The following is a 12,644-nucleotide window of genomic DNA, read 5'->3' as shown; positions in this document are numbered from 1 at the left end:
TCCTACATCTGTATGTAATACAGTATACAAAAATTTAAGTCTGCTAAAAAAAATTGTAAGATATTCAAAATCGTTGAAAAGTACAAAAATATTAGGCTACTAAAATATTTTCAAAAACATAAAATTTTAGATAAAAAATTACAAACAAAAAAACCTACAAGGCAAAAAAAAAAAAGGTTAATAACACAAATGTTACTAAACAGAAAATGCGTTGGAAAAAAATGTCACACCATGAAAACATTTCAAAACTATTCTATGAAAAATATTAGGCAACCACAGATCTTGGCAACAAAATATCTGTGTATTGTAATCATATTTTACTTTTTTGTTGTAGTATTTCAGTTCTAAATATACTACCACTTCTAATATAATTTTTATATATATTAAACAAATGGTTTTTTATAGTGTTTTTTTTTTTTAATAACTTTAACTTTAACTTTAACAAGTCCGAAATTCCAAACAAACAAGAGTAGCAACACCAGTTTACGCGTCATTTTGGAAGAAGAGGACGTCCCAGGCGTTTAGCTTTATCTTGTTAGTTAGCCAGAAAAAAAACAAGATGTCATTTCTACAGGTACAAATCATGACTTTTACAGGTACAAATTTGTTTTTACAGATACAATTTTTTTTTACACATACAATTTTCTTTTTTTACAGGTACTATTTTTTTTTTACAGATACAAATTATTTTTTACAGGTGCCCATTTTTTTTTTTACAGGTACAAATCACGACTTTTACAGATACAAATTTAGACTTTTTTCTACAGGTACAAAAAATGTTTACAAGTTAGTTTTGCACCATATTTATCTCCATAGAAAACACACGTGCGCGCGCAAACTCACACGCGAAAGCAGCACTTACCGAGCATTGCAGCCTCTTCGTAGCACTCGATGGACCTCAGCAGTTCGGAGGTCACTGCTAGAGCTCCGTCCAAAGTGAAAGTGGACACCAGCACGTTGGTGATCTTTATGAAGTTCTTGCCCTCCACCTCTCTGAGTGGCACCTTTCGGTCGCCGCGGCGGTCTACCAGCTTCGTGCAGAACTTTTTTAAATCGTCCTCGGACAAGTTCACCAGCGAATTCTTGATCATCATCTTTTTAGAGGGCATTTCTTAGCAGGGGATTCTGCGAGGAACACGCCAGTGGAGAGGTCTGAATGTAAGGGTCGCTGCGGAGGCAGGAGGAGTCGAGTTTTACTTTCGTTTTCTATGCCGGAAATGGGCATTACACAATTACAAACCTCGATAGTCAACACCCCCACACACACACACACACATGGAAATATACAGTATTTGTTGTATTATTATTGTTCACATTTTTATGTCTTGATGGTATGATACTTAAGTTCTGTGCAAACTACAACCGATTAACCGGAGCCGAGCCTGACACATTTCCGAGAAACTTTGAACGCAGCACTTCCCTCTTGGTTTGAATGGGGTCGATGCCACGGACTGGGCTCCAGGTGGGGTAGTGGAGCCGTCACTTGCCTACAATGCAGGTTGGCGTGGGTTCGCTTCCGTGTTTGTTTGTGTGAGTGGAAAAAAGAAAGATGCCACGGACTTCCGTCTTCTGGTTTTATTCCCGACCGCGTTCCAAAAAAATCCTACATTTTCTTCACCCTTAAACAGTCAAAATAGATTTGTTTTAAATTAAAGTCATTTCAAAATCAATTTGTTACAGTATTTGCTGTTTTCTTGTTTATTTTTTATTTTTTACCTTCAACACGAATTGTCATGTATGAAGTGTTGCTTCCACATTACAGTCACTCAACTGAAGAAGGGTGTGCCAATACAAGTTAGCCTACAAAGGCATAACAACTAGGGGCGGAGCCAGTAGGTAAGCTGAACTGCCTTAAATTTTTTCGGGTAAACAGGTTAGTATTAGCTTCTAACAAGTGTAATTATTCTAATAATAGAACACTCTAGGCAATATATGATGGGGTGTGAGTGCATTTGTGTTTAGTGATGTGTTCATGTGCCACAAAATCAGTAGAGTGTATGAAGTGCTGTCTCCATAAGAGAAAACACTTTTGTCTGAAATGAGCCTGTTAAAAATGAATAGTATTTTCACTTGTGGAGGCAGCACTTCATCATCAAGCCATGTCGACATTTTCTCCGGGCAATCGAGTATGTGCCGCTTATCAGAAGCCAACGCTGATCTGTGCATCCAACAACACTGCAGCTCATCTGAGATTTTTGCCTTTGTTTTGATGCTATTCTTAATATCTTGAAAAACAACAACCTTGATCTAGCCTATCTTACAAACCGTGGGCAAATAAAATGGACCCTAGGGTGGAATTATGGAACTTAGTCGAACTGTTACGCATGAGAGGAAAACTACGACAAGAGAATGATGTCGTGATCGGACATTCTACTCTGAGCGCTCGAGGTCAGCCACGAGAAGCGGCTCGTACTCCTTAAGGCATTCATAGAAGATATCCTTGGCAACTTTGCCGGACTTGAGAGCCTGCTTGTAGATCTTCCTCATCTTTTCTTGGTTGCCCGGCGTTTCATAGATTTTCTCGTAGATCCCGCTCTGGATGACCTTCTTTTTCTGCAGAACGTCCATGAAAACATTTTTTGATCAGCTCAAGCATGTGCTTATCCACAAAGTGCTCCTCTGAGGGACAAAACATTAGGAACCATTGTCAAAACAATAGGTACACTCAGATGTCATCCAGCCAGAGTCTGTGCAATAACGTTTAAAATATTACTACAAATGTTCTAAAAATAAAAAATAGGAGCTAAAAGAATACTTACATTACATTTTTAAAAAAAAAAAAAATAGTTGAGAAACATTACAGCATTAGGAAATAATAAAAAATAAATAAGTTAAGACAATACAATTAAAAAAAATACACTTACAGAAAAATAAAAAATATATATTGAAAAAAATATGCATTGTTAGTGGTATTACAAAAAAAAATCATGTATATGTAGCCTATTATACAGTATATTATCTATCTATCTATCTATCTATCTGTTTAGTAACACAAATGTTACTAAACAGAAAATGCGTTGGAAAAAAATGTCACACGATGAAAACATTTCAAAACTATTCTATGAAAAATATTAGGCAACGACAGATCTTGGCAACAAAATATCTTTGTATTGTAATCATATTTTACTTTTTTGTTGTAGTATTTCAGTTCTAAATATACTACCACTTCTAATATAATTTTTATATATATTAAACAAATTGTCTTTTATATATATATATTTTTTAATAACTTTGGCATGAGTAAACATTATTTTCAAACGAATAAAACAAATAAGCGACCTATTTGGACCGCTAACACCACCTACCCACCACACCGCCCCGACCTAACCCGAAAACTATGGAGGTAATATGGAGGTAATTATGGCGCAAAACTAACTTGTAAAAAAAAAAAAAGGTACCTGTAGAAAAAAGTCAAAATTTTTATCTGTAAAAGTCGTGATTTGTACTTCTAAAAACAAAAAAAAATTATCTGTAAAAAAAATGTGTACCTGTAAAAAAATAATTTGTATGTGTAAAAAATGTTTTATCTGTAAAAACAAATTTGTACCTGTACAAAAAAGTGTACATTCGTGTCTGTAAAAGTTGTGATTTGTACCTGTAGAAATGACAACTTGTAGTCAAAGAAGTCGCCACTAGGAGTCACAAGTGGGTTTTCTGCTGCTGTCCAGTCACGTGACTTTTGCACCATTTATCTCGCTACAAATGGTGCAAAACTGATTCGTACTCGTAGAGCGCCGTGATTTGTACTCGTAGAAGAAGAGGGCGGGCTCTGGAGGATTTGGGCGGGCTAAAGCTCAACCTCATTGGTTGAGCGAACGACAGTGGGTTGAACTCAAATGACGCCACGTTTTTATCATTAATATGCACAAGTCCGCAATTCCAAACAAACAAAGTAGCCATACCAGTTTACGCGTCATTATGGAAGAAGAGGACGTCCCAGGCGTGAAAATTTCAACATGGTTTCTATACGTAATCGTTTAAACGTTTAGCTTTATCTTGTTAGCCAGAAAAAAATGAAGATTTTGTCACATCTTAATATCAGAAATAGTGGTAATACTGATAGACACAGACATTGTTCATAAACATTACCATTTGCATTATTTTTATTTGGCTTCAGTGTTGAAGGCAAATGTGTATGTTTAAGAGTGTAAGAGCCTCTTTTTTTTTTAACTGTTTGCAAAGCATACATTGCAAAAATACTGCCATTTATCAAGAAATGTTAATATTTAAAATAAAATGATTAAATACAGAGGATAAAGGGTTGAGGTTAAAATACCTGTAGCGGCTTAAAGATTCACTCGCAGTAAAAACGTTTTGTTTTCACAAATCACGACTTTTACAGATACAAATGTAGACTTTTTTTCTACGGGTAAAATTTTTTTTTACAAGTTAGTTTTGCACCACATTTACCTCCATAGAAAACACACGCGCGCAAACTCACACGCGAAAGCAGCACTTACCGATTTCTTTAGCCTCTTCGAAGCAATCGGTGGACTTCAGCAACTCGGAGGACATTTCTTAGCAGGGGATTCTGCGAGGAACGCGCCAGTGGAGAGGTCTGACTGTAAGGGTCGCTGCGGAGGCAGGTGGAGTCGAGTTTTGCTTTCGTTTTCTATCCCGGAAATGGGCATTACACAATTACAAAACTCGATAGTCAACACACACACACACACACACACGGAAACATATAGTATATATTTTTTATTGTTAGCATTTTTATGTCTTGATGGTACTTCCGTCTTCTGGTTTTATTCCCGACCGCGTTCCAAAAAAATCCTACATTTTCTTCACCCTTAAACAGTCAAAATATATATATTTTTAATTAAAGTCATTTCAAAATCAATTTGTTACAGTATTTGCTGTTTTCTTGTTTTGTTTTTTTACCTTCAACACGAATTGTCATGTATGAAGTGTTGCTTCCACATTACCGTCCCCTCAACTGAAGGGTGTGCCAATACAAGTTAGCCTACAAAGGCATAACAACTAGGGGCGGAGCCAGTAGGTAAGCTGAACTGCCTTAAATTTTGTCGGATAAACAGGTTAGTATTAGCTTCTGACAAGTGTAATTATTCTAATAATAGAACACTCTGGGCACTTTATGATGGGGTGTGAGTGTATTTGTGTTTAGTGATGTGTTCATGCGCCACAAACACAGTAGAGTGTATGAAGTGCTGTCTCCATAAGAGAAAACACTTTTGTCTGAAATTAGCCTGTTAAAAATGAATAGTATTTTCACTTGTGGAGGCAGCACTTCATTATCAAGCCATGTCGGCAACTTCTCCGGGCAATCGAGTATGTGCCGCTTATCAGAAGCCAACGCTGATCTGTGCATCCAACAACATTGCAGCTCATCTGAGATTTTTGCCTTTGTTTTGATGCTATTCTTAGTATCTTGAAAAAGGACAACCTTGATCTAGCCTATCTTACAAACCGTGGGCAAATAAAATGGACCCTAGGGTGGAATTATGGAACTTAGTCGAACTGTTACGCATGAGAGGAAAACTACGACAAGAGAATGATGTCGTGATCGGACATTCTACTCTGAGCGCTCGAGGTCAGCCACGAGAAGCGGCTCGTACTCCTTAAGGCATTCATAGAAGATATCCTTGGCAACTTTGCCGGACTTGAGAGCCTGCTTGTAGATCTTCCTCATCTTTTCTTGGTTGCTTGGCATTTCATAGATTTCCTCGTAGATCTCGCTCTGGATGACCTTCTTTTTCTGCAGAACGTCCATGAAAACATTTTTTGATCAGCTCAAGCATGTGCTTATCCACAAAGTGCTCCTCTGAGGGACAAAACATTAGGAACCATTGTCAAAACAATAGGTACACTCAGATGTCATCCAGCCAGAGTCTGTGCAATAACGTTTAAAATATTACTACAAATGTTCTAAAAATAAAAAATAGGAGCTAAAAGAATACTTAAATTACATTTAAAAAAAAATAAAAAATAGTTGAGAAACATTACAGCATTAGGAAATAATAAAAAATAAATAAGTTAAGACAATACAATTAAAAAAAATACACTTACAGAAAAATAAAAAATATATATTGAAAAAAATATGCATTGTTAGTGGTATTACAAAAAAAAATCATGTATATGTAGCCTATTATACAGTATATTATCTATCTATCTATCTATCTATCTGTTTAGTAACACAAATGTTACTAAACAGAAAATGCGTTGGAAAAAAATGTCACACGATGAAAACATTTCAAAACTATTCTATGAAAAATATTAGGCAACGACAGATCTTGGCAACAAAATATCTTTGTATTGTAATCATATTTTACTTTTTTGTTGTAGTATTTCAGTTCTAAAGATACTACCACTTCTAATATATATTTTTATATATATTAAACAAATGGTCTTTTATAGTGGTTTTTTTTTTTATAACTTTAACTTTAACAAGTCCGAAATTCCAAACAAACAAGAGTAGCCACACCAGTTTACGCGTCATTTTGGAAGAAGAGGACGTCCCAGGCGTTTAGCTTTATCTTGTTAGTTAGCCAGAAAAAAAACAAGTTGTCATTTCTACAGGTACAAATCATGACTTTTACAGATACAAATTTAGAAAACTACGATAAGAGAATGATGTCGTGATCGGACTTCTACTCTGAGCGCTCGAGGTCAGCCACGAGGTACGGCTCGTGCTGCTTAAGGCATTCATAGAAGATATCCTTGGCAGCTTTGCCGGACTTGAGAGCCTGCATGTAGATCTTCCTCATCTTTTCTTGGTTGCCCGGCATTTCATAGATTTCCTCGTAGATCTCGCTCTGGATGACCTTCTTTTTCTGCAGGACGTCCAGAATTTTTTTTATGTTGCACACGCGGTCGATCAGCTCAAGCTTGTGCTTATCCACAAAGTGCTCCTCTGAAGGACAAAACATTAGGAACAATTGTCAAAACAATAGGTACACTCAGATGTCATCCAGCCAGAGTCTGTGCAATAACGTTCAAAATGTTACCACAAATGTTGTAAAAATAAAAAAGAGGAGCTAAAAGAATACTTACATTACATTTTTTTAAATAAAAAAAATTGTTGAGAAATATTACAGCATTAGGAAATAATAAAAAATTAATAAGTTAAGACAATAAGTAAAAAAAAATACACTTACAGAAAAATACAAAAAATATTGGAAAAAAATATGCATTGTTAGTGGTATTGCAAAAAACAAACAAACATAAAAACATATTAGGAAATAATATTGAAATATATTAGGAGGAAATACAGAAACATTGAGGAACTGTTAAAGAGAAAATACGCTACTATTAGACAAAATATATATATATATTTTTTTAAGAAAAAATTATAACAATTTTACTAAAATAAAATATAACATTTGAAAATGATACAAAACTATTTAAAAATATGTTTTTTAATTTGATGTAATGTAAGCCTATGTATGTACTGTATATGTAGCCTATTATACAGTATATTATCTATCTATCTATCTATCTATCTATCTATCTATCTATCTATCTATCTATCTATCTATCTATCTATCTATCTATCTATCTATCTATCTATCTATCTATCTATCTATCTATCTATCTATCTATCTATCTATCTATCCATCCCTGATTAACAAACAGAAGTAAAACATAAGACTATCACTAATAATAATAATAATATTAAGAAGAAGAATCGCATGGTCATCCTGATAGTTAACTTTGGAGTGTGCAGTGCCACCAGCAGCTCCAGCTGAGCCTGCTGAAGCTGCTACTGCTAGAAACAATAGCAATTAAAGTTTAGTAGATTATACCGTGCAATTTGAGTTTTTTAAACTCCTAATTAAGGATGTTGCTATCAAAGTTATTAAGCAAACAAAATAAATCAAACGAAAAAGAAAACAACACAAATATACCCACTGTTGTCAGCAGATGACTTCAGTTCGGCAATCTCGTCATCTACCAAAGCACAATGGAAATATATCAGATATGCGTTTCTACACCACTACTAATATACACAAAAATGCTAAAATCCTACATCTGTATGTAATACAGTATACAAAAATGTAAGTCTCCTAAATTTTTTTGTAAGATATTCAAAATAGTTGAAAAATATTAGGCTACTCAAATATTTTCAAAAACATAAAATTTTAGATAAAAAATTACAAACCAAAAAAACCTACAAGGAAAAAAAAAAGGTTAATAACACAAATGTTACTAAACAGAAAATGCGTTGGAAACAAATGTCATACCATGAAAACATTTAAAAACTATTCTATGAAAAATATTAGGCAACCACAGATCTTGGCAACAAAATATCTGTGTATTGTAATCATATTTTACTTTTACTTTTCGTGGTATTACAAAAAAAACATAAACAAATATTAGAAAATAATATTTAAATATATTAGGAGGAAATACAGAAACTTTGAGGAACTGTTAAAGAGAAAATACGCTACTATTAGACAAAATAATTTAATCAAAAATTATTATTTTTAAATATTGGAAGAAAACATGATAACAATATTAAAAAAATAAAATATAACATTTAAAAATGATACAAAACTATTTCAAAATATATTTTTTAATTTGATGTAATGAAAGCCTATGTATGTACTGTATATGTAATCTATTATACAGTATACTATCTATCTATCCATCCATCCATCCCTGATTAACAAACAGAAGTAAAATATAAGACTATCACTAATAATAATAATAATATTAAGAAGAAAAAGAATCGCATGGTCATCCTGATAGTTAACTTTGGAGTGTGCAGTGCCACCTGCAGCTCCAGCTGAGCCTGCTGAAGCTGCTACTGCTAGAAACAATAGCAATTAAAGTTTAGTAGATTATACCGTGCAATTTGAGTTTTTTAAACTCCTAATTAAGGATGTTGCTATCAAAGTTATTAAGCAAACAAAAGAAATCAAACGAAAAAGAAAACAACACAAATATACCCACTGTTGTCAGCAGATGACTTCAGTTCGGCAATCTCGTCATCTACCAAAGCACAATGGAAATATATCAGATATGCGTTTCTACACCACTACTAATATACACAAAAATGCTAAAATCCTACATCTGTATGTAATACAGTATACAAAAATGTAAGTCTCCTAAAAATTTTTGTAAGATATTCAAAATAGTTGAAAAATATTAGGCTACTAAAATATTTTCAAAAACATAAAATGTTTTTAAAAAAAACTACAAGGCAAAAAAAAAAGGTTAATAACACAAATGTTACTAAACAGAAAAGGCATTGGAAAAAAATGTCATATCATGAAAACATTTAAAAACTATTCTATGAAAAATATTGGGCAACCACAGATCTTGGCAACAAAATATCTGTGTATTGTAATCATATTTTACTTTTACTTTTCGTGGTATTACAAAAAAAACTTAAACAAATATTCGAAAATAATATTTAAATATATTAGGAGGAAATACAGAAACTTTGAGGAACTGTTAAAGAGAAAATACGCTACTATTAGACAAAATAATGTAATAATTTTTTTTTTATTCAAAATATTGGAAGAAAACATGATAACAATATTAAAAAAATAAAATACAACATTTGAAAATGATACAAAACTATTTCAAAATATATTTTTTAATTTGATGTAATGAAAGCCTATGTATATGTAGCCTATTATACAGTATAATATCTATCTATCTATCTATCTATCCATCCATCCATGATTAACACTAATAATAATAATAATATTAAGAAGAAGAAGAATCGCATGGTCATCTGATAGTTACCGTTGGAGTGTGCAGTGCCATCTGCAGCTCCAGCTGAGCCTGCTGCAGTTGCTGCTGGTGCTGAAGCTGCTACTGCTAGAAACAATAGCAATTAAAGTTTAGTAGATTATACCGTGCAATTTGAGTTTTTTAAACTCCTAATTAAGGATGTTGCTATCAAAGTTATTAAGCAAACAAAAGAAATCAAACGAAAAAGAAAACAACACAAATATACCCACTGTTGTCAGCAGATGACTTCAGTTCGGCAATCTCGTCATCTACCAAAGCACAATGGAAATATATCAGATATGCGTTTCTACACCACTACTAATATACACAAAAATGCTAAAATCCTACATCTGTATGTAATACAGTATACAAAAATGTAAGTCTCCTAAAATTTTTTGTAAGATATTCAAAATAGTTGAAAAATATTAGGCTACTAAAATATTTTCAAAAACATAAAATGTTTTTAAAAAAAACTACAAGGCAAAAAAAAAAGGTTAATAACACAAATGTTACTAAACAGAAAAGGCATTGGAAAAAAATGTCATATCATGAAAACATTTAAAAACTATTCTATGAAAAATATTGGGCAACCACAGATCTTGGCAACAAAATATCTGTGTATTGTAATCATATTTTACTTTTACTTTTCGTGGTATTACAAAAAAAACTTAAACAAATATTCGAAAATAATATTTAAATATATTAGGAGGAAATACAGAAACTTTGAGGAACTGTTAAAGAGAAAATACGCTACTATTAGACAAAATAATGTAATAATTTTTTTTTATTCAAAATATTGGAAGAAAACATGATAACAATATTAAAAAAATAAAATACAACATTTGAAAATGATACAAAACTATTTCAAAATATATTTTTTAATTTGATGTAATGAAAGCCTATGTATATGTAGCATATGTATACAGTATAATATCTATCTATCTATCTATCTATCCATCCATCCATGATTAACACTAATAATAATAATAATATTAAGAAGAAGAAGAATCGCATGGTCATCTGATAGTTACCGTTGGAGTGTGCAGTGCCATCTGCAGCTCCAGCTGAGCCTGCTGCAGTTTCTGCTGGTGCTGAAGCTGCTACTGCTAGAAACAATAGCAATTAAAGTTTAGTAGATTGTACTGAGTTCTTTAAACTCCTAATTAAGGATGTTGTTATCAAAGCTAATAATAAAATAATATTTAAATATATTAGGACTGGTAAAGACAAAATACGCTACTATTAGACAAAATAATTTAATTTAAAAAATTGGGGAAAAATGTTGGAAGAAAACATAAAAATATTTAAAAAATTAAATATAACATTTGAAAATGATACAAAATTATTTCAAATTTTTTTTATTTGATGTAATGAAAGCCTATGTATGTACTGTATGTGTAGCCTATTATAGAGTATATTATCTATCTATCTATCTATCTATCTATCTATCTATCTATCTATCTATCTATCTATCTATCTATCTATCTATCTATCTATCTATCTATCTATCTATCTATCTATCTATCTATCTATCTATCTATCCATTCATCCATCCATCCATTCATCCATCCATCCATCCATCCATCCATCCATCCATCCATCCATCCATCCATCCATCCATCCATGATTAACAAACAGAAGTAAAATTTAAGACTATCACCACCCCGACCCAACCCGAAAACTATGGAGGTAATATGGAGGTAAATATGGCGCAAAACTAACTTGTAAAAAAAATGTGTACCTGTAGAAAAAAGTATAAATTTGTATCTGTAAAAGTTGTGATTTGTACCTGTAGAAATGACAACTTGTAGTCAAAGAAGTCGCCACTAGGAGTCACAAGTGGTAGGACGTAAGTAAAGGACGGGAGCTTAAAGGGACCTCATTTGGAATGAATGATCAATTCCCGAGAGAGATCAATGAGCGGCGAAAGGTACTGTTTCCTATAATGAAACAAAATAGGCAAGTTAATTTAAATTTCACTCCACTTCTGGATAGCATTTATAGTGACTTGGAGCGCTGGAATAATCTTCCTATTTCTCTAATAGGACGAATAGCCACTATTAAAATGAAAGTTTTACCCAAAATAAACTATTTTTTCTCAATGATTCCATTTAAACCTACGGCTAACTGGTTCCAGTTGTTGGACTCAGCCGTTACAAAATTTTACTGGAAAAAAAAAGAAGCAAAGATTAGTCTATCTACTCTTCAGAAAAATAAATCCAAAGGAGGTCTAGAGGCACCAAATTTTATGCACTATTATATAGCCAACCAGCTACAATATATTATTTTATGGGCACAACCCAATAGAGATACTAACTGTTGGCTGGAACTAGAACAGAAGGATTGTAATAACCTCAGACTCCTAGATTTACTCTTTATTACAACATCGATTAAGCGACATAACTGCTTTAAAAATCCAATGATTTCCGCCACCCTGACTGCCTGGTGGAAGGCACTAGAAATGACAAAAGCCCAAGTGGAGCCCAGCGGGCTTTCTCCCCTATGGCATAACCCCGACTTTCAAATTAAAACCAATCGTTTTATTTGAATGTGTGGGAGCAGAAAGGAATTACACATCTCCACCATCTCTTCTCAGATAATATGTTTATATCATATACATCCTTGCTCCAAAAATATAAAATAAAAAACGGAAATTTTTTACATTATTTGCAAGTTAAAAGTATGATAAAGAAACAAATTCCAACACTCCAGGGTACGCTCCAACCGCCTGTTTTAGCTAAAGATATTACCAAGCTTTCTCCGACAACAACAAAAAAACTCTCAAAAATATATAAGTTACTTTCATATACTGATAAAACGTCTTTACCCATCTCAAAATGGGAAACAGACTTGTCTATAGCTCCGGAATCTGTCTTTTGGATTCAAGTTTGTGAAAATGTTTTTAAAATGACAAAACACACAAATTTACAACTTATCCA

At 32.9% G+C, this 12,644-nt stretch overlaps 2 protein-coding genes across 12 annotated transcripts in view; both read right to left on the bottom strand.

The window, feature by feature from the left end:
* Nucleotides 1-12,644, bottom strand: part of LOC147172690 (apoptosis-associated speck-like protein containing a CARD) — a 43,973-nt gene that overhangs the window by 3,609 nt on the left and 27,720 nt on the right. For 5 of the 6 annotated variants that reach the window (XM_086077988.1, XM_086077989.1, XM_086077987.1 and 2 more), the window contains exon 1: nt 863-1,196. In XM_086077988.1, the coding sequence (XP_085934114.1) occupies nt 863-1,109 (247 nt within the window). In that variant the 5' untranslated portion in view covers nt 1,110-1,196. Of the gene's footprint in view, nt 1-862; nt 1,197-12,644 lie in introns of those variants that run through there. The other variant, XM_086077986.1, reaches the window with a different exon arrangement.
* LOC147172691 (uncharacterized) overlaps nt 6,081-12,644 on the bottom strand; it is a 34,043-nt gene continuing 27,479 nt past the window's right edge. For 2 of the 6 annotated variants that reach the window (XM_086079485.1, XM_086079490.1), the window contains 6 exons: nt 10,737-10,808; nt 9,936-9,974; nt 9,718-9,792; nt 8,917-8,955; nt 7,873-7,911; nt 6,081-6,874 (listed from right to left, as the gene is read on the bottom strand). In XM_086079485.1, coding sequence (XP_085935611.1) covers nt 6,612-6,874; nt 7,873-7,911; nt 8,917-8,955; nt 9,718-9,792; nt 9,936-9,974; nt 10,737-10,808 — 527 coding nt within the window. In that variant the 3' untranslated portion in view covers nt 6,081-6,611. Of the gene's footprint in view, nt 6,875-7,872; nt 7,912-8,912; nt 8,956-9,717; nt 9,793-9,935; nt 9,975-10,736; nt 10,812-12,644 lie in introns of all 6 variants that reach the window. The other 4 variants (XM_086079484.1, XM_086079489.1, XM_086079486.1 and 1 more) reach the window with 4 other exon arrangements.

This window comes from Leptonotus elevatus, chromosome 6 (genome assembly GCF_054856555.1).
Source record: "Leptonotus elevatus isolate MCC_2025b chromosome 6, RoL_Lele_1.0, whole genome shotgun sequence".
Lineage (NCBI taxonomy): Eukaryota > Metazoa > Chordata > Actinopteri > Syngnathiformes > Syngnathidae > Leptonotus > Leptonotus elevatus.
Note: the sequence above shows the minus strand (reverse complement) of the source record. Positions and strands in the feature narration are given on the sequence as shown.